General features: G+C 38.9%; 1 protein-coding gene and 1 long non-coding RNA gene across 2 annotated transcripts in view; both read left to right on the top strand.

The window, feature by feature from the left end:
* The first annotated feature begins 334 nt into the window (after positions 1 to 334).
* Positions 335 to 1279, top strand: LOC120306306. The gene is made up of 2 exons (XR_005556235.1): positions 335 to 726; positions 1055 to 1279. It is a non-coding gene; the product is annotated as an uncharacterized LOC120306306 (long non-coding RNA).
* A 6803-nt stretch (positions 1280 to 8082) lies between these two features.
* The window catches only part of CHRNA1 (cholinergic receptor nicotinic alpha 1 subunit), a 28168-nt gene continuing 13354 nt past the window's right edge, over positions 8083 to 22896 (top strand). Inside the window, exons 1-3 of the mRNA XM_039339307.1 lie at positions 8083 to 8272; positions 14350 to 14495; positions 17045 to 17089. Of these exons, the coding sequence (XP_039195241.1) occupies positions 8197 to 8272; positions 14350 to 14495; positions 17045 to 17089 (267 nt within the window). The 5' untranslated portion in view covers positions 8083 to 8196. The remainder of the gene's footprint in view (positions 8273 to 14349; positions 14496 to 17044; positions 17090 to 22896) is intronic.

Genomic DNA, 22896 nt, shown 5'->3' with positions numbered 1-22896 from the left:
TGGTTCATACAAACTGCATGCATGGAATTTTCCTCCTGATCAATGAATATAGTTATTCTTGTGGGAATCCCAAACACATGGAGCCACAGAACTTATTAATGAATGAAAGACCAGAGTAACTCACTAACCTCCTCTTACAGAATTTTAAAAACTCACAAAACCAGAACTATTTTTATGGGTCATTTGATCATTCCCATTCTGTTCAGAGATGGACTTGCACTTCACATAAACCCAGAAACAGGTGATGTATTCCAGACTCAAACATGCTGAGCATTTTCATGCAGATGACTGGAATCAGTGGCACTTAAGCATTCCAAGCAGAAGTAGCCGTTACTCTCTGTAACTTCATAACATTGGTGCTTCCACAATAATAAATATGGAGCATGTAACTTAGACCAACCTAATACTGAGAGGAAGCCAGAGAAACTATGGTTTGATAAAAATGGACGCTTCCTGTTTCAGAACTGATGTATTCGGTTTCAGCTGCCATCTCTCACATTAAACATGTGCTGCTAAGCTTCCTTTACTCAAGAGTCAGATCCTGAATTCCTGCAAGACCACATATACCTGAATGGAAGAAAAGATATATAGACGTTCATTACTGATCCTTTGGGCCTTTTGAAAAGACACATTTTTTTAACCAGTGGGTTTTATGCACAGGGCTTTTTTTCTCACAGAATGCCCAGAACGGAGTTCCAGCACCTTTTCTGGATGGAACCTTGTAGGGTAAGCAAGGCGGGTTGTATGACATGTGTGAGTTCCAGCACTTTTTTTTTTTTTTTAGAAAAAAAGCATTGGTTATGCAACAGCTTTTAGACAAAGCAGGTACTCAATTTTTTGGGGTTAAGATTAACGTGAAACCATCTATGACTTAATACTTTGTAAAAAGTTGTAGGCAGAAAAGAATGATAAAATAATATGCTTTCAAGAAAAAAGAGTAAAAATACATGTGTTTAGCTCGGAGAATGCTGTTTCTTGTCTTCTATACTTGCTGTTCCATCAAGAATATTTAGACAAAACAGAATTGAAAAGTATTTTCTTTTGTTTGTTATAGAACTCTATTAAAGGAGCAGAACTGATTGACAACTGCAAATGTTGAAGAGGATCATTAATCCCAGTAAAACTGATCATTACGTGCTTTCTGAAATATGAAACCTATCCGGGTGGCCAAAGAAACAAGAGATGTTTCCTGTGAGTGAAATATCAGGATCTTTTAAAAGAAGCAACATTACTTATGAATATGAGCCCCCTATTTGAAGACCATAATAAATAATAAAAACATGTTATGAATAAGGCTTCATTTAAAAAGGAAATCCAATCACAAAATATGCCTCTAATTCTCCGTGTGTTTGCCTGTGAGTAATCTCCACGAAACTGGTGAAACTCAAAGCTAAGTAAGCAGGCCTAACCCTGATAGTTATATTATAAAATTATTGTAAGGCTCCCCTATAATCTTTCTGCCCAAAAATGAGGTCCGAATTGGCTGGGTCTTTTGTTATGAGACAGCAGTTAAAACAATTCCAAGTGCTCCTATGGAAAACAACTCGAAATGTTTTGAGTAGTCAAGGTCTATAATGATATTTTGACCCAAGAGCCTTCCTCTCTCTTTTTTCCTTTTTTTTTAAACCCACGACCAAAAAAAATTAGATGGAGTACATACCTTCCATGGTCACTTCTGACAGTCATTCAACTTGCAGAAAAACTGGCCAGTGTTTAAAATGTTAACTTATTCTTCATAAATAACCTTTGAAACAGCAAAACAAAGTGTGTGTATGGGGGGGGGGGATGACTCAGATCCCTTCAACAATCACAATTCTGTTTCCAGTTCTCCAGAGGAGGATCGGGGGCTTATAGGAAAGGGAGAAATTCAATTACCGTAAATGCCGGCATATAAGGCGACTTCCACGAGCGCTGAAATCGGCACCAAAGACGGGGGTCGTCTTATACACCGAGTCGTCTTATACGCCGGAAATACTGGTAGTTTCCGGCGTATAAGACGACGTTCTAGGAATGCGGCCCGGCTATAAAGATGGGGGTCGTCTTATACGCCGGGTCGCCTTGTACGCCGGCATTTACGGTAAATATTTCTGATGACAGACACTTCCTAAAGAGGGAGGGACCCAGCTATCTATTTTTGTAAAGAAAGAACAGTTTTCCTATTGACTATTCCTTAACAAACTCAATTGTTTTATGTAGTTTCCTAAAAGTAGCCCTTGTTTTGGTGACCATAACTGAGACCGGCAACTTTGTTATTAAATGAAATGGTCACTAAATGAAACTACAACTGTGCTTACACGTTTACTTCAGTTTTCCTTTGATTTGTTAACCTGCAAGGATGGGTGGTAAAGTTACTTTTTCGTCACTATTGTAATTGTGAATGGTTGCTATATAAGATAGTTGCTAAAGAAGAATCACTTGTATTGCCTTTTGATACTAGCTATAAAGCAAGTACTTTGGCCACCTAATGAGAAGGAAGGACTCACTGGAGAAGAGTCTAATGCTGGGAAAGATTGAGGGCAGTAGAAGAAGGGGATGACAGAGAATGAAGTGGCTGGATGGAGTCACTGAAGCAGTAGGCATGGACTTAAATGGACTCCAGAAGATGGTAGAGGACAGGAAGGCTTGGAGGAACGTTGTCCATGGGATCGCGATGGGTCAGACATAACTTCGCAACTAACAACAAATAAAGCAAGTCTGTTTTTGTATAATTCTTATCTTTTTACGGGTTTTCAAATTCATCCATATGAATAAAATTATTGTAAAACTTATGTAACTTAGAGTAGGAAATGCAGGCATTACAATCCTTGAATAAGAGATCCAAGTTCAGCACTGTCAAGAGATATGCAATTTTTTTTCAGATGATATTCCAGGGGAATAAACGTATTTTTGATCTCCCACAGAAGCAATTATGCTCTGGATTAAACCTGGAAAAAATAAAGGATTATTTTCAATAGCAATAGCAAAAGCACTTAGACTTTTTTTTTTTTACCGCCCCAGTGTTTTCAGTGGTTTACAAATGTTAGCATATTGCCCCCAACAATATGGATCCTCGTTTCACCAGCCTCAAAAGGATGGAAGGCTGAGTCTACCTTGAGGCAATCAAGATCGAACTTCTGGCAATGAGCAGAGTTAGCTTGCAACACGGCATTCCAACCACTGCAACACCACAGCTCCTTTATAGGCTTTATAGGCTGAAAACACCCGATTCTTTGCTCTGTAGGTGTCTAACTGGTAATATTAGGAGCATTGTGGGGAAATCAAATCTACATAGAGGACTAATTCCAAATGGACTTGTTCTGTTTCAGACAGTCAGAATTAGGAAGAATTGGAATACGATTTCTTCTGTTGATGGAGCTCTATTGAACTGAAAGCACGGGATTTAAAATCCAGGTTATTAAACAGACCAAAATATAAATATCTATGAATTAAAAATAATAATAATTGGCGCTTCCTCATGAGGGATGCTTTATACAAAGTTCATTTTTGTCTTTTAGCAATAATAGGAAAAAAGATGCAGTAAATTTCTTTTGGGAGACTATTAGGACTTGGAAACCCATGGATCAAAAGGTCAACTATCTCTGTTACAGTAACCTTCTCCAACCTGGTAACCCTCCAAAGGTAGGTATGATGAATGCAGGTTATGGGGTAATGCAAAAACTTTGCCAAGAACAATCTAAGTCCCCGAGCATCAGTGGAAAATTGATGCTCAGTAATAAGGCCTGAAAGATTTAGGACAAAAAAGTTTAGAATAGAATAGAATAGAATAGAATAGAATAGAATAGAATAGAATAGAATAGAATAGAATAGAATAGAATAGAATAGAATAGAGCTGGAAGGAACCTTGGAGGTCTTCTAGTCCAGCCCCCTCTCAAGCAGGAGAAACTATACCACTCAGACAAGTCAAGTTTCTTCTTAAAAACCTCCAGTGATGGAGCACCCAAGGCAAGCTGTTCCACTGGTTAATTGTCCTCACTGCTATGAACTACCTCCTTATTCCAGGTTGCTTCTCTCCTTGATCAGTTTCCAACCATTGTTTCTTGTCCTGCCCTCTGGTGCTTTGGAGAATAGTTTGACCCCCTCTTCTTTGTGGCAGCCTCTCAAATACTGGAATACTGCTATTATGTTGCCCCTGTTTCTTCTTTTCTTTAGACTAGCCAAACCCAAGTCCTGCAACCATTCTCCTTCACTCTGGCTTCTACCTATTAATGTCCTTGACCTTGATTCAGCCATGCGGCAATAATTCATTCTCAGAAAAAGGACTGTGCAGATTTGGTATGCCCCATTTTTTAATGGAGAAAGTTGAATTCTGAAGACAATAATTTTGTGCTGCTTTGCAACAACCAGCCCTGGGGTACTGCTTTGTTCCAGAGATGTGAGAAAATGAGCACAATCCAATGGAGCAAAGACAGCTTTCATTCTCTGTCTCCAGCCTTCTGGGATGAAGCAATTACCCCCGTGTGGCCAGCCTCTCATCATCAACTTTCCTTTCAGCAAGCAAGCAAATTGATTGTGTAAACCCCAAATAACTTAAGTGGAAGAACTTGGTTCTCTGTTTCTGTAGCCCAATTCTCAGATATTTAATTGGAAGTGGCCTGTGTAAAAAAAACAAGGCTAGCTGCTGATCTGAATCCAGTGAAACTATTCCCTACATCATTGCTTCTTATCTTGAAGCTTTTGCTTCTTGCTTCAATTACATCTCCTTTATGCAAAAAAACCCCTTCCTTTAAATCTCCGTTCACTAGTTTCAATAATGTATTTTTCTAAATCACTTTCTGTTCTACTTAGGGATTTCTTTCCAGTGCCAAGAATACTGGCAGAGCGGTTGACCATTCTAGCATTATCCCTGGCCAAGAATAAAACAAGCTGGCAAAGGAAGCTGTGGATATCTCATGTGTGCACATGGAATCAGCCAGCTGTCTCCACTTGCAATATTAAATGAAACAATGGCTGTTTTTGGATGTTTTGAGCATAGACACTGAAAACATCTAAGCATTGTTACATTGGTATACAAAAATCTATTGTGATATATGATCCCAAACCAATAATGAAAAGCTGACACTAAAGGGGGGGGTTCTTACAGCTCTTGATCTGCAGAACAAACGCTCCCTCTTGTGGCTAAAATATCATCGTTCCCCATTGTCTCTTTCTGGTTTGCTTGGAATTAACTTTATGTAATGGTCATTATGATGGTAGTAAGAAACATAACGATTCTTTAATAAGGTAAACAGATTCTCACCGCAGTCTAACCTAAGCTAATATGCCAAAGACATTTCAATAATGTGGTTAAGAACACATGTTTTAAGTAGTCTGATTCCCCCCCCCCGTCTTTATTATGGTCACTGATCAGGAATTACCTATTCAATTAATTTGAGTGGTCAAGCTCTTATCTATAGATCGCAGTCCAGTGTGGTGCCCATGAGTAGCAACGAACCCATACATGCACTGTCAGTTCTATAAATAGAGAAACTGAGGTGGAAATTCCTTCTCTGGGTTCATCAACCAAACACGTTCTTCCAATACTACTAGTGGTTTTATCTTCACTGCTGCCAGCACTCTGTCTGATGCTGTGGAACAGGAAGGATCTTATCCTGGAGGTATCCTTGCAATGCAGATCAACTGTCACGAGCAATTCTTCCAAATGGGCATGAACACATTTGGGGAGATCCAATTACAGTCTCTATTAACTAGCAACCAGCCAGATAGACTTGGCAAGCAACTCATTGCTTTATGAAGGCACTGGGTCTTCCAGTGGGTAGCATTGCTTCCTTCTGCTCTGCCTGAAATCTCTTTACATCTTTTCTTTTCTCTCCTCGCTACACTCAACCATCCCATTCTTATTGAAAGGAAAAGCTCCTGCTTTCTACTTAGCCTGTTTGATCCTTCACTTATATATTTGCACTTTTCCTACAGTACATTTCCAGAGGATGCTGAGTTAAATAGGACAAGTCAGCTTCAAATCAACATAAGCAATATACTAAATTTCTGAATGGAAATTAGTTTGAAATTGAAGGAAGCCTGCCTGAGGAAAACTGAAAATCCTCATTGCTGATCTTTGGAGTGTGTGTGTGTTTTAAAAAAAAAAAAAAAAAAACTGGTGAGTCCTAGAGGAGATCAACCCTGACTGCTCTTTAGAAGGCCAGATCCTGAAATTGAAACTCAAGTTCTTTGGCCACCTAATGAGAGGGAAGGACTCACCGGAGAAGGGCCTAATGCTGGGAAAGATTGAGGGCAATAGAAGAAGGGGGCGACAAAGAATGAGGTGGCTGGACGGAGTCACTGAAGCAGTAGGCGTGAGCTTAAATGGACTCCAGAAGATGGTAGAGGACAGGAAAGCCTGGAGGAACGTTGTCCATCGGGTCGCAATGGGTCGGACATGACTTCGCAACTAACAACAAGAATACAAAAAAAAAAAAAATTACAGCCACAACCTTTTGCTTCCTATTTCTAAATGTTTCAGCCCATTTCTATAACATCAAAATCATTCTTATCATTAAGTAAATTTAAATAAAATTAATTTTATTAAAATTTTATGAAAATAAGATTAAAATTTCAGTTTTTTAAAATCCAGAAGAGGTTAACAAATGGAACAAAACTAGATAACTTATCTTTAATTAGGACAGTGAGTTTTGCCATCTCTGCCAACGTCATCACTTTTATCCCCCATTCTTCCACTGTGGGAATTACTACGTCATTCCATCTTTGTGCATGCAAGATTCTTATGGGTTTCAACATATATATTCCAAATTTTCTTTCAAGCTCTTTATCCACAATTTACCAGTTCTTGAGCTAGAAGAAAAGTATATTAGCATGAGATTTGCAGTGCCTGATACTGACTTCTCTCTGGCCATTGTTGTGGGTTGCACTAAATGGTGTCTTTATTTCCAGTATAGGGGCATGAAGGCTTAGCAGTTAAGAAGCTGAGCTTGTCAGCTGTAAGGCTGACAGCCCAAGTTCAAGATCCAAGCACCACGCAATGGGCAGCCCCTGTTCTTGCTCCAGTTCTTGCCACCTAGCAGTTTGAAAGCATGCAAATGCAAATAGATAAATAGGTACCATTTTGGAGGGAAGGTACAGTGTTCCATGTTTTGCCACACATTCTGCGCTGCAGCATAATGTCATGCTGACCAAAAGACCATGGAAATGCCTTCGGACAATGCTGGCTGCCTCGGCTAAGAAATAGAGATGAACACCGCCCCCTAGAGTCAGACACTATTGGGGAAATCTTTACCTTTATTTCCAATATATATGGCAGTGATGGCGAACGTTTTAGAGACTGAGTGCCCAAACTGCAACCCAAAACTCACTTATGCATCGTCGGGTGCTGGGTGGGTGTGGCCCATTGGGTGGGCATGGCTGCAGTGGTAAAAGCAGACTGGGTGGGACTAAAAAAATTCAATCAATCAATTCCAACTTTGCAAGATCTTTTTTTTCCTGCGAGAAGTTGAAATTGACTGATTGATTGAACCTTTTTTTTTTGCACACGGCGGCGGAGGCCTAAAGTGAAAAAACCCAGTTGAAGGCCTAGGACTGAGGCGACGGTGTGCGTGCCCACAAAGAGGGCTCTGAGTGCTGCCTCTGGCACCCGTGCCATAGGTTCGCCACCACTGATATATGGCAAGTTAAAGGAAGAGATTGGTCAATTCCACAGCTTTGTTCCTGCCCCTTCCAACAGGCATCAACACATCAATCATTCATTCTTTTTTTACGTGGGATGAGGCCGGGAGAAGTTGAGTTTTGGTGGGTGATTAGACTGGCAGGTTTAGCCATGTGACAAGGGTTAGGATTTGCCCAAATGTTTGCATGGATCTGTTCAAAAGGAACCTGGCTAACAGCTAACATTTTAAGTCATTATAAAAGGAAAGTTTTATATTAATGTCATTTACTGCAAGACAAATGCACTAGGAGTATTGGGAAAATGGGAAAATGGACATCTTTTATCATTATTATTTTATAGCCACGGGATGTGTAACTTAGACAAAAGCTGTTCTGAGTCTCAGCTTGTCAAAAATAGACGGTTCCTGTTGGCTTGTCAAAAATAGACTGTACCTCCTTCCAGTTGACATGCTGGCTTTCAGCTGCCCATCCGCATAAGCAGGTGTTGTAAAACAATAGCTCTGTGATCCTATTTCCAAGCACCCTAGTTAAAAAAAAAAGGGAGGCAAAGTTTTATTTCAGCCGAGATCTTGAGCACTTTGGATGCCCAAGTGTTTATATCAAAGAAGAAAAGTGATGGACATCTACTGTTTATTCATCTTTCTGCTCTTTGGACCAGGTAAACCTTTCAATCAGTTGGATAATTTTATTCTAACTTCATTGGTACAGCAGCTCCTATGGAAAGAGCAGACAGACAGAGAGGAAAAAAAATTCCTAGGGAAGTGTGCATGTCTGTATGTATCTGAATGTATATGCATGAGAGAGAACACAAGTCAGCATTTATTATCCCTTACTGTGTTATATTCTTAGTGATTTATACCCAATAGATAAATAATAGATAAAAGGAAAGGAGAATCTTGTCTTTGTCTACCTTATATAGGTCTTAATTATGCCCCAAATTACAGGGCTACATATAGATTATATGAGGGAAGAAATCTGTTTTTTTCTTCTTTTTGGTTTTCTTTTGCCTATACCTGCCCCCCTCCTTTAACTTGTGACCCACAGGGATTCTATTCATTCTACTTGGAAACAACCAGATATTATAATTCCAACAACAGAACTTGGAATTTTAAAGTTGCTTGCCTTTTAAAGACATTATGGACATTCTTTTATACCTTCCATCCTATTTACTTTAATACAAGTATTTCTTCAATAGGAATTTTAGATTTACTCTTTTTTAATTGACAGCCAAAGTTTTCTTTGTACTTCACTGAAAGTACCTCACACCAAAGCTACCCTCCCCACCTAATTTGCAGGGAATCTTTTCTTTGTCACCAGACTGCATGCAGTTCAAGAGATCCCCAAACTATTAAAGAGACTTTCAAAGCACTGGAGGTTGAAACTGAATCCAGTATATCTTAAACAGATGACTAGCCTTACTTAAGATCAGATTTTCCCCAAACATTTGTTCTGCACTTCTTCCAGTTATGCCTTTAATTTCTCTATAGCTTGATATTTGCAAGCAATTTACCTTCAATCAATCTAATAGATTTGTTTCTCTTTGGTTATTTTTAATCTTTCTTAACTGTTCTTCAAAATCCACTATTAATCCTTGCATAGGGCAGTTTTTTTCCCCTCAAGGTACCATTCAACTTTGCTTCTAGGACCTTTTGTAGGTTAAACATGGTATAGTCAGAGGGATGAAGGAAAGAATAATGTTTCCGTCTCTTTTTTCCCATATCATTTTTACTGTTGTTTTTTTCTGCCAATGAGATGGAAATGAAGACCAGTAGATTTGGAAAATCAGATTTCTCCTTTAATGCTTCTCAGATTGTAGGATTGCAGCTTAATCTCCTCTTATTCAAATTCAAATTTTGTTTCAGTCACTGACCATATACAACTATATAAAAAACTAAACATGAAGATATGTACCCAATAAATATCAATAACCATGTAACATATTATGAGTCCTCAGATGCTTATACTTAGTGATTCTTCTCACCAGTACCATTTGAAGGCAATTTGTATTCATAAGTTTCAAAATGAGCTCATGTTGATCAGACAAAAGGTAGCTGAGATAAAATGTACAGTTTCAGGCATGATATTTCAAAAAAGAAGTTACATATTTTGAATTAATACCATGTCATTTCCTATAGGGAATATTAATATTTTCTAATTATGTCGTCTCATTTTATCTCCTGGACACGTGAGCTGATTTAAGAAACTAGCTGGCCTTTTGCTAAAAATCTAGATCCTTGCTACCTCTATATCCGTGATTCTCAACCTTTCTAATGCCGTGACCCCATAATACAGTTCCCCATGTTGTGGTGACCCCCAAGTGGGTGTGGCCACCAATAAGAGGGAGTAGGACAGCTAGGGAAAAGGGAAAAAAAATGGCGGACAGCATGGTTTGGCGACCCCCCGTGAAATGGTCATTTGACCCCAAATGGGGTCCCGACCCACAGGTTGAGAACCACTGCTCTATATCCTTTAAAACAGCAGACATACTTATCACTCTGATTTCCTTTTTAGATTTGATTCACCAACTGTGCTAAGCTGGGATTTGTTCTGTTTGGTTATGTATGAGCCAAAATGATTGTGATATATTCAATAGACAAGGGTTAAACAAACCATTGTTGAACACAATTTGTGAACTCAGAGTCAAAGCATCTATAAATAGTGACTCTCTTCGGGAATTTAGTTTATGCAAAAGAATATGCGGAAAGAGACATTAACCGTTCAATTAAGGAATGTATAAACTGAATGCCATTGCAACTTTATACATAATTAACAGGTAATAATCCCCACTGGAAAAAGCAGGCTGTCTAAGTAAGAACTGTATAGATTTGGGACATATATTAATGGTGTTCCCCTCATCCATTATTCCTTAGGTACAGTGCAGAAATAGCTGTGTTTGTTAAAAAGAAAAATGGATGGGGAGTCCTTTATGCTCTCTGAGCTTGGTAGTTTGCTTGTAGGCGTTTCATTACCAGACTAGGGGACATCATCAGTGCTAGAAGGGAATGATTAATTTGGTCTCTGTTTATATACAATAATTTGCCCTGCCTATGTTGGTGGGTGTAATTTTCTCCTCCGTAGTTCCTTGATTAGGGTACTACTTTCTGCTTGATTGAAAAATGGATTTGTTGAATATGCTTGAAGAATACATAAACATTTTTTTTATTTGAGAGATCTTTTAATTTAAATAATAATTATAATCTAGAAATTGTTTGATGTCATTGTTGGAGTCATGAAAACTTTAATAAAAGGTGTATTGAGACAACATATGCCAGATTCAGGCCTTCAGGCAGGACTCAGTAAAGCTGGGATCAGCAGAAATCCTTTACATTAGGAAAGTCCGGTTTCAGATGGGTCAGGAAACATACTATTTTTCAGACAGTGATCCAGAAGTGTTTTTAATTATTTAATCTGATGCTGACTTTTGCATTTAAACTGTAATGTTAAATTGTTGTGCTATTTCAACTTCTAACTTGTTAATGGCACAGATTTGTGTTTCTTCATATGTTGTGTGGGTATTGCAGTCTTATTTTTTAAACAGCTTATACACTTTTTTTAGTTGAATGAATTGTACAGTTTTCAAAGGCCTTATTTTGTGCCCATGTAGATAAAAACATCTGAGTTCAGAGTAACTATAAAAGTTCGGATTCTTTGGCAACCTGGAAATACCAGGTGCCAGATGTTCTCATACTACTGAAACTAAGTCCCACAGATAACAAATTTTTCAGTTGGGACAATCATAGTATTGATTAGTTCCATTTAAATTTTATGGGCAATCTGAACTTTGATTCCAAGAATTCAATTTAAATATGAAGAAATGTAGTTGTAATACATTCAGACCAGAAGAGGGCAGTATCCTTGTTAATGTAATCCATTCAATCCTTCTACAGAGCTTGCTATATACTGTACTATATCTCTATTGTCCTTTGGAAAAAGTTTTTATTCTCAAACACTCCAAGTGTCACGACCCTTTAAAAGTATAAATGAACTAGTGTGACATCTATCCTTCTCAGAAAAAAAAAATAGTTTTTCATTGAAGTTACGGATGAGAAATAAATATATTTAATAATTAAATGACTGTATATCAGATAGAACAATGACAGACCAGTTCTTGCTTGTATGTTTAATATAAAGAATACAGAAAAAAATTGTTTTGTATATAAAGAAAAGTTAAGAAAAAGAAAAAAGTGTGGAAAAACAATATGGATTAAAGAAAAAAGAAAAGAAAAGTGACTTTTGGTCTTCTTTACATCATTTACCAATATACTTAGTATCTCTCTTCCTTCTCTAAGATTATATTACAAAGTTCCCTTCTAGCCCATGCTGAACCCTTTTTAATCAGCAAATTCAGAAATCACCGTGTCATTTTTTTCCCATTTTCAGTAAAAAGTCATAAAAGTTTCCAGTCCTTTATAAAACTTATTGTTTTATCCTTCATCAAGCAGGTCAGTTTTGCACTTCTCCAAATACTGGCATTTTCACAGTCCAATACTCCACTGAGGATGTTTCAATATTTATCCACCATTGTGCATCTAATAATCTTACTACAGATACCATATACAAAACCAGTATTCTGTGAGTCTTTTTAATAATTGGCTATCCATAAGCCCTAATTTTAAAAAGTGCTGGTTTCATCTGAATATTATTTTTTAAAGTTCTTTGCATCTTCATATGTATTTATATCCAATATGTTTTTGCTTTTTCAAGTCTACCAAGTCTACCAAGTGTCTCTTCATGATTTTCACATTTTCAGCATTGACTAGAAGTACCTTTTTACATCCTACGTAATTTCTCTGATATCATATACCAACATTACATCATTTTATGGTAATTTTCTCTTAAATTATACATTCTTTCCCATTGACCCATCTGTATATTGTATATTATAATCAAGGTTCCTAGCCCATTTTATCATGTATTCTTTAACTTGTTCTTCAATTTCAAACCTCAACAAAAATTTATACATTTTAGCAATCACATGTTTATCATTTGCATATAGTAGTTCAGTCTCGAATTCCATTTTATATATCTTATTACTTTTTTAACTTTATTAAAACTTTCTCTTAATTGCACTTATGAAAACCACTAGAAACTAAATCTGTCTGCAGTCAGGTGTTCTCTTGACCTCATCTTAAGTTTTCCATGTAAGTGGAGAGGAGATTCTCTGATAAGCTATAGTTTTTGCAATCCCTCTCAGTTTTACTCATGACCCTCCCCCCCCGTGATTGTCACCCAGAGTCTGGGATTCCCTATTCTAATGGATGCTGTCCTCTTGGCTTCCCTTATGCAGGAAGTCTCCAATTATCAAATCATAGAGTTCCATGAACCAAAAGTATAGAATGGGGAGCTGGATTTTATCAGTGAATCTTTGTTACCTTCACAGCAGAGAACTTAAAATCCAAGCCCTAATAACATATTTTCTTCTTGAAAGATGGCAATCAAAATAAGAAAACTATTTTTATTCCCTGTAAAGGTCATTCTAGATACCATTTTAATCATATCAAATTGCTTGGGAGAGGATCCAGTTGAAAGGATGCCTGGTGGTCAAGGCATCCCTTTAGCGATGATTAGCATTTGGGGTGTAATTAACCATTGCTTAATTCCTCAGTACCAACCACAAGAATTAGCATCTATTACACTGAGAGAAACAGTCCCTTGAGGTGCCAGTGGTAGATCCCAGGGCAATTCCTCTAGACTTCTTCAGGTGGATCTCCTGTAATGGGGATTAAAATCCAGATTCCTCAGAGGTTGGAGGAGAATGACAACCCATCAACTACCAATCCAATCAGCTTCTTCGAAGAGAAGGCATCCATATGCTAGGAACTGCTGTCAGTACCTGCTCCATTTCTATGGCCAAAATCTACGCGATGGAAGGAACAACTAGAAAATAAAAGTCAGTGGGTTGACCAATGACTAGTTATTACCAGACCAGCAGTTAAAGTCTGGAAAATAGTATACAAAGCTCTGGAATGATATCTCATCATGCTTTGGAAATCTTTAAAAACTTGACTGTTCTCCAGGTCCTTTGAGTTGTAGGGTGTTGTGAAGCCCAGTTGGTTGTGCTTACAATTTGCAGGTGTGCGTTTGAGGATGCCTGAAATGACTTTCCACGGTTATTCTTTTATTGTTAGCTATTTTTAAAATAAGCCACCCTGTGGTAATTTCAGAGTTGGGTGACCTCTAAACTTTGAAAATGAATGAATGACTGAATGATCCTTCATGTGACTAGAGTGGAGAAATCAGCAATTTTTAAAACTCCAGTATAGGCTCAATAATGCAGGCCTAGGCTCTCAGATCCAGGACCCAGTTTGTCAAGCAGCACTTCATTTAGCATCCTCCAGGCATCATTTGATATCAGTTGTTGGTTCAATGTTGTTGTTGTTATTTTAAAAAAATTAGTGTAATTTTAAAAACCTAAATCAAAAGCTAACATATTGCAATGCAAAAGGCCAATTTCCAACATTGGTTTGATTTCCTAAATGTTCTTGACTTCTTCATATAGCCCAAAAGCATTCTTGGGAAATTTAAGCAATAGAAGGATTACACCCCAATGTGATGCCTGCAGCCTCAGAAAAGAATCGGAGATCATCCTGAAAAGCATAGGAAATGAGCAGTTATCTGGCTTCCCCCTTCAGACTCCAAACAGCTCAGCTCCAAATACTCTGCATCAGCTCAGACTTTCACAATGTTTTGTCACTGTTTTTCAAACGTTGCATTTTTTATTATATTGTCCTGCAGCTATGCTAGTCCATGGCTCCAGTCATGAAAGCCGCCTGGTTGGAGATTTATTCAACAACTACAACAAAATTGTGCGTCCAGTGAGCAATCATACTCATGCTGTGAAAGTTATTGTGGGACTGCAACTTATCCAGCTGATCAATGTGGTATGGCAAAAGTGTTAATAGCAATAGCACTTAGACTTACATACCGTTCCATAGTGCTTGACAACCCTCTCCGGGCAGTTTTCAGTGGCAGCATATTGCCCCCAATAATCTGAGTGAGTGATGGCGAACCTTTTAGAGACTGAGTGCCCAAACTGCAATCCAAAACCCACTTATGCATCGTCGAGTGTCGGGTGGGTGTGGCCAATTGGCTGGGTGTGGCCCATTGGGTAGGCGTGGCCAATTGGGTGGGCATGGCTGCAGTAGTAACAGCAGACTGGGTGGGACTAAAAATTTCAATCAATCAATTCCAACTTTGCAAGATCTTTTTTTTTCCCTGCGAGAAGTTGAAATTGACTGATTGAACCTTTTTTTTTTTTTTTGCACACGGCGGTGGAGGCCTAAAGCGAAAAGGTTTTATAAAACCCAGCTGAAGGCCTAGGACTGGGGCAACAGTGCGCGTGCCCCCAGAGAGGGCTCTGAGTGCCGCCTCTGGCACCCGTGCCATAGGTTCGCCACCACTGATCTGAGTCCTCATTTTACCAACCTCAGAAGAAGGGAAGGCTAAGTCAACCTTGAGCCAGTCAGGATCGGATTCCAATCTGTGGGCAGTTTTAGCCTGCAATATTGCATGCTAACCACTGTGCCACCATGGGTCTTAATATACCATTATCATTATTAATAGCATTCCCATTCTTTCGGGGGGGGGTTGCTTAATGGATTAATCAGATAATTAGTCACCTTGTGGTGAGATGGGTGGCAGGCAAATTTAATAAATAAATAAATAAAAATTAATTAATGGATTATCGAATGAATTAAGTCATTCTCACCACCAACAATCTCAATGCCATAAAATCTTATCTTTTCACATATATTGGAACTGCTTTCATAATTAAACCTACGTCTTCACTTGTAGGTACATCTACTTCTTGATTTACGATGGCAGTTGACTTTAGAATTTCTGTTGCTAAGCGATGCAGTAGTGAATTGCAATGTCATGTGATCACATTGCTTAGCAATAACAAAGGCGGTCCCTGTTACTGTCTTTAAGCAAGGATCCAGTGGGAAAAGGAAATAATCCAGGCAAGCAAGATGGCAGGCCAGAGTTATGGGTAGGTGGGTGCTACAGGCAGGCACTACAGATGTTGTCGGTGGCACTAGAGATTGTGAGCAGGCCAGCTCATTTCAAAGTCCTTCCTTAGCCCACAGATGTAAAAGGGAAAGAGTAGAGTAGGAGTCAAAAAGGAAACGTTCAAGAAAGGCTATCAGAGAGAGCATCCAATAGATTGGTCATCTATTTTTTGCTCTAGCCCACTGATAATTCAGCCCTATTATAAGAAAGAGACGCCATGTAGACTTAAATCTCCTTTATTAGAATAGCTCTAGTTACAGAATCCTGAAAAATCTGGATGTTCTTTCTGTGGTGTCTCTCTGAGCCTTGCCTTTGTAGTGGATCTTCCCTCTGTCCTTCATGGCCTTCTTCTTTAATCACTACAGATAGCTTGTGTCAGCCCTGACTTCTAGCAGTTATAGAGCATCTTACAGTTTCCACCTAAGGAAATGTAGCTCTTGCTGGAAAAGTCATTGCCAGGAATCAGGAACATACATGAAAGAAGGCCTCAGCAGGAGATATGCAGTTTCAGGCAGACTGATATGGGCAGATGTACACTTTTAAATATAGGGGCTTGAAGCTTTTAATAATAACTTGGAGTTACAGAATTGGGAGATGTTGTTTAGGCATTCCCACTTCAGTGCAGTAATTCAGATTGAGGTCTTCATGTCAAATAGTTATCTGGACTGTACTATTCTAGCATCTGGAATAAGATCCAGACATTAGAATGCAATAAATCCAGTTTTTGTTTGTTTTGTTTTAAGGCTGAAGTGACTTGACATAAGAAAGCTAGCAATTTAAATAACATTTTGGTACCTAAATGATGCCCTAATCAAAACTTCCAAAGTTATCTTTAGATGCAAACCCAAGTATAAAATGTTACCTTTGTCCAGTTTGTATTGTGCAATTGGAGAACAGTGTTTTCTAGGTGGCTCTGCCCTGGAAGATGACAAATTCGTTTTAAGCCTCTTTTCTCTCCCACCTCTCCAATGCTGCCTGTTGCAAGATTCTATATGCACCTTCCCAATTCAAAGACCCCCTTGCTTCTTTCTTAGAAAAATGTGCAAATTTCATCAGTACAGATAATCCTCAACTTACAACTGGTCACTTAAGGGCTGTTCAAAGATAAGACTGACCCCGAAAAAGGTTGTAAAATCAGGTCAGTCAAATGACTGACCTGTTTTAGGACCACTACGACATACAATTGTAATGGCAGACTCTGTTATAGTCATACATCAAGGACTACCTGTAGGTTCTTTGACTAACAAGGAACAGTCTCATAGCAGTAATTAAGCTTTTTTTTTAATTGGAGCGAGGAAATCTAATTTCTTGGAGAGAAAGAAAGGAAGGGAAAAACAGTGAAGGTTTTTAGCCAATCTCAACAGCAATTATTGCAAACAAGTTGTCTTCCGTTAACCTTGTCTTTTTTTTCTCTCCTAAGGATGAAGTAAATCAAATAGTAAGCACCAATGTACGTCTGAAACAGGTAATAACTCCGTAATTTATAAACCAGCACGTTGTGTTCAATGCACAAAGGTCCATTTTGATCAGCCTTGTTCCCCCATTCAAGGAATGCTTTGGATTAGAGTTCCCTTTTTCCAAGGGAAAATATTCTTGTGGCTTACAGCCAAAGAAATGTGCAATTAAAGGATTTTATAAAGTTTGTCACAGCAGTGGCATCATGCATTTTGATCATTGGATTTTAGAAAAACCAAACATAATCTCAGCATTTTTTTTCCTGAATGCCTATTTGTTGTGGGAAATATTCTAGCACCTGGTTGACATAAACCCATACTCTAACACCAGACAGAACTGGGCTGAATTTCCAGAAGTATCTCTTCTCTCTCCTTCCCTCTCCATAATACATTTGATAAACTGCTTTCAAAATGATGTAAAGGTGCTGGATCTAGCTGGGGTGGGGTGGGGTGGGGTGGGGGGAAAACCTCCAAGATAAATTCCCACAAGGTCCCCGGAGAGTTGGAATGCTTTGACTGCTCCGTTTGAAGCCCCTCCCTCCTTCTCCTGGTCACGTGACTCGGAGTGGAATGGATACAGTTTTCCCTGTAATTCCCAGTGTTGATACAGGCACAAAAACACGAGGAGAGACCAGAAAAATAGATATACCTGCAGAACAGGTATGCAGTATGCATGAAGGCAAGTGTTAAAATATGGGTCGTGACATCATGATGCAAGCTCCATGGCTTATGTATTTACACGTGACCTCAGGAGACAAGTACCAAAAGCAGAGTTTGTGTTGCAACTTCACCAAGTTGTCTGTGACTAGCAATAGTTATTCATCCTGATTAGATCTTCACATTTATGCAACACATTTACCACCATCCTGTTTAGACTCTCACATAAGACAAATATATTAGTCTCTAGGACAAAAGTGCACATCTGAGTGTGTGCACGCACACATGCACAAAACACGTTACATGTAGTCCTCGGCTTACAACAGTTCGTTTAGTGACCGTTCACAGTTACAATGGCACTGAAAACTTATGGCCGGTTTTCACAGTTATGACCTTTGCAGCATCCTCATTGTTCTGAGCCAGCCCACATGAGTCCTTGTTATGCTCACAAGGAGAAACCCCTCTTCCAATCAAGCAGACAGGAACCGCAGGAAAAAAACCAAAACCCCTTTTATTATTCACAGATCTGAGTCAATGTCCAAGGAAAACAAACACAGTTCACAGAAACTGGATCCTCAACATGAACGGTTGCCCTCGGCAACCAACACCTCTCACACTTTCCCTTTTATTATGCAGCTAAAGCGTGGCTTTCCTAACGCCTACTCCTTTGCCTTTGGAGCCGCCCCATTGCATTCCTTGTCCTGTTCTCTTTTCTTGCCGGTGTTGTCATGCATCCTGGATATTTCCCAGCTGTGTTTTATCACTGTCCAACTCAAACTCCCAGCACAGCTGTGTCTCAGCCTGAACATGAGTAGAGGGGCCAGGCTCCTCGTCAGACTGTAAGTCTTGGAGTTCCTCAGAGACATCTTCTGACTCTAATGTCACATCAGGCCCTTCCTCCTCATCTGAGTCCTCAGACTCAGCTGCCGGATCCACGGGTTGGTGAGGAATCACAACACCCGTGAACACATGATCTATATTCAGATGCTTGGCAGCTGGCTTGTATTTATGACCATTGCTGTGTTCCAAGGTCATGTGGTCCCCTTTTAGGACTTTCTCACAAGCAAAGTCAATGAGGAAGCCAGATTCACTTAACAACTGTGTTACTAACTTATCAACTGCAGTGATCCGCTTAACAACTATGGTAAGAAATGTCATAAAATAGGACAAAACTCACTTAACAAATGTTTCACTTAACAACAGAAATGTTGGGCTCAATCATGGCTGTAAGTCGAGGACTGCTTGTACTTGAATATACATAAGAAATTTCAAGTACTTTTCTGAGCCTTGATGGCGCAGTGGTTAAAATGCAGTATTGCACTTCCAGTTCTGGTATGCGGCAACGCCGGTTGTGTCTGAGGACTTGTCTCCAGCCCGGCCGGATGTTCTACGTCGGTAGACCCCTTAGGGAGTCGAAAGTCGCCCTGGAGGGGCGACTACCAAGAAGGAGGCTTGCTGGTGACTCCGGGAGAGCGGCAGTTTCTCCCATTGCTCCAGCTATTTCCTTAGGGCCGACAGAGCAACAATAATCCTGCAAGATGGCCGATTATCCTGCTGCACCAGCCGAAGTCACAATTACAGCTAAGCGTATTAGACCCACCATGGAGGATCTGGGTGAGACCCTTTTTGCCCCTCTCTTTTCCCTATTTGGCTTTTTTTATTGCCTGTAAAAACATGGTTGGAATTATTTCCCTGTTTGGAAAAAGCAGCTTCTGTTTGTGTGGGAAGAAAGGCACTGAGAACAAAGAATCTTTAAAGACTACATTTTATTTTTATTTATTTTGGGATATAGAAAAAAACACTTTTTCGAATTGTATTAGTAGTTAATATTGGAAGATTATTTCTTTCTCCACTTTTTCCTTTAAAAGATAGAAAAAAGGGGTGAAATGGTGTCTGGAAAATATTTTTTATTTACTGAGGACATCTAGTGGTGAAAAATTAATATTGCAACTGTGGATTAGTCTTTGGAGAGAAGGACCTGACTTTCAAACTATTCCTGGAAAAGATGCAGCTGTGAGAACTGAGGGGGTGGACACTGTTTAATTACAGCTTTCATTAAAAAAAATAAAAGAATTTCTTTAACTACTTTTAAAATGGAGAAACTTTACTCTCACTTAAATTGCAAGCTTATACTGGAAAAGATTTACGAGGTTACTGAAGAAATATGTGCTATAAGGAAAGGGATTATTACAGAACGAAGAGTCAACTCTACCCCAAACTCTCAAACTGACTTTCAGATCACATCTGTTTATTCTACAAACCAAAACATACCAGAAGATGAATTAAGGGAGAGTAAAGAGGAATTTGCTACAACGAAAGAGATTATTACAGAACTAAGAACCAGAAATTCTTCTTTAAATCCTAAAAGTGACTTCAGACTACATTTGACTATTCTACAAACCAAAATACACTAAAAGATGACTTCATTGAGGATACAGAGGAACTTATTTAACCTTACAAGCAGCTGATCTATATTTTTGAGGATCAGAAAAAGCAAAGACTGAGATTTGAACCTTTAAAGTACCAAGGCTTCAAGAATAAGAGAAATAGAGGTCCAATGCAAAGGATAGGAGGCTTACTACTGCCTCAAATGGCATCACAAGCAACAAAGAGAGACCCATCAGTTGGAAGGGAAGCGTTGTTGTGGAAACCTGCTCGGCAGAAAAAGAAGCCTAGAATAAGACTGAAAACAGAAATTTAAAATTATATATACTGGATTTAAGGCATTTTAGAAGTATGGATTGATCTAAGGATTAAGCTCTTGTGTTAGAAGTAAGAAAAATGGGTGATTATTAGAATATATATATTAAATAAAGTAAAAATGTATGCTTTGGAATAATAGGTTTATATGTATGAAAATTATTATATAATGGAATGAAGAAAACTGAAGAGGATATTTTATTTTAACTGGGAGATATTAGTGGAAGAAGGAATAAATAAGATTTATGATGAAATTAAAGAATTAGGATATATTTGGAAGAGATACCTGAATTGATAATGTGCTTATTTAAAGTTAAATTTGATTATGGTCTTGTAATTGCATAAAGCTGTAAAACAGGTTTAGGATTAATAGAAATTTAAGTTGGAAATAGACTATTTTAAATATATAAGCTATTTGAGGGAAATAGAGAGGGAATATTTGATGTATTGATTAAATTATTTACATATGTTTTGTTTTTGGATTTTTGATTACCCCAGCACCATGGTGTATCTTGAGCACTTTGTCTTAAATTTTTTTTAAAAAAAAAATATTTTAAAAAAAATGCAGTATTGCAGGCTAACTCTGCCAACTGCCAGCAGTTCAGTTCTCAAGGTTGACTCAGCCTTCCATCCTTCCAAGGTCAGTAAAATGAGGACCCAGACTGTTGGGGGCAAAAGGCGGACTCTGTAAACGGCTTAGAGAGGAGTGTAAAAGCACTGTGAAGCAGTATATAAATCTAAGTGCTATTGCTATTGCTACTTTCTTTGACACTGCGACAAAGAGGAGAGAAAGAATTCCAGAAATCACACTATATGTTTTTTTCTTTTTCTGAAATGGAATTCTATATGATGCGTATTGGATATCCAGATAATTGCCCACACAGACAGCAATTAGACCAAAACCTGCTTAGCCTCATTAAAGTTATTCTATCCAATGGTTTCAAAGTATATATATATATATATATTGCTGCTCAAAGCACGAAGCTGAAAGCACCAGCCTGAAGATGACGAATGAGACTTCGTCGAAACGTTGCCAAGACACTTCCAATTTTACGCGGGAGAAAACCCGAACAACCAAAGACCTACATATATATATATATATATAGATATATATATATATATATATATATATATATATATGTTTTCTGAGGTTTTCGCGGGTGTTTGTATGTAGGTCTTTGGTTATTCAGGTTTTCTCTCGCGTAAAATTGGAAGTGTCTTGTTGACGTTTCGACGAAGTCCCATTCGTCATCTTCAGGCTGATATTTTCGGCTTCTTGCTTCTAGGAGCAATGTGTGATCGAAGCCGTTTCTTCCTTTTAACTGCTAGTGGGGGTATGAACTGATTGGGTGGGAGATTGGCTGTGTTCTGATTGGGTGGAGGTGTGTTCTGATTGGTTAGGTGCTTGGCTGTTCTCTGATTGGATGGGGGGTTGGCTGTGCTCTGATTGGATGGGGGAGTGTTCTGTTTCGGTGGGGGCTTTGTTGTACTCGAGTTAGTCTGAGTTGCAGGGGGATTTGAGATGGTGAGCTGCATTGCTGTTGTTTGGCTTCGTGTTTGTGGTCATGCCTCATCTTCATGGTGGGTGTCAGTTTGCTTCATGTATGGATTGGAGGGGTTTAAAGTGGCTAATGATGCAGCTGTGGTCTGGCTTCTGGTTTGTGGTCATGCCTCATCATCGGTGTGGGTTTGGGTTTGCTTTTGGCGTGGATGTGTGGTGGTGGCATCCTGTGTGGTTTTCGTGAGTGTGGGTCTGGTATCATTCTTTGTGTTAGGGGCTCATTTGCCAATAGGGCGGGTTTCCAAATGGCTGGTACGTGGGAGGTATCATCTTGTTTATTCATGCTGTGTTTTAGATGAAGTATGTATTAGATAGGCAGTGGGTGGTCAGATCTAGCATGTGTTTAGGGGAGTTATATTTGTTTGGATAGCTGTCCAACCACTGCCTATCCAACACATACTTCATCTATAATGGACACAAATACAAACAAATAGAAGGAGCACCCATGGGATCACCCCTCTCACCTGTCATTGCAAACACTTTGAAACCCAAGCTAGAAAAATCTGATCACAAACCCAAACTCTGGCTCAGATATGTAGACGGACACCGTCATAATCTGGCCACATGGGGGAAAAACTGGACAACTTCCTCACACACCTCAACAGCCTACACCCCAAAATACAGTTCACCATGGAAACAGAAGCTAATAACCAACTTCCCTTCCTGGATGTCTTAGTCTACAAAAAATCCAATGGCTCCCTTGGACACATCATCTACCAGAAGAAAACACACACAAACCGCTATCTGCACGCTCTCTCACACCACCACCCAGCACAAATTAACTCCGTAGCCAAGACACTCATCTCCAGAACAAAACACTTAGCTGATGAACAACACCTAAAAACCGAACTACACACTCTCACTAATGTACTAACATCCAATGGATTCCAAAGAAATAGG

Source organism: Crotalus tigris, unplaced genomic scaffold (genome assembly GCF_016545835.1).
Source record: "Crotalus tigris isolate CLP2741 ecotype Arizona unplaced genomic scaffold, ASM1654583v1 scf7180000017733.2605024, whole genome shotgun sequence".
Classification (NCBI taxonomy): domain Eukaryota; kingdom Metazoa; phylum Chordata; class Lepidosauria; order Squamata; family Viperidae; genus Crotalus; species Crotalus tigris.
Note: the sequence above shows the minus strand (reverse complement) of the source record. Positions and strands in the feature narration are given on the sequence as shown.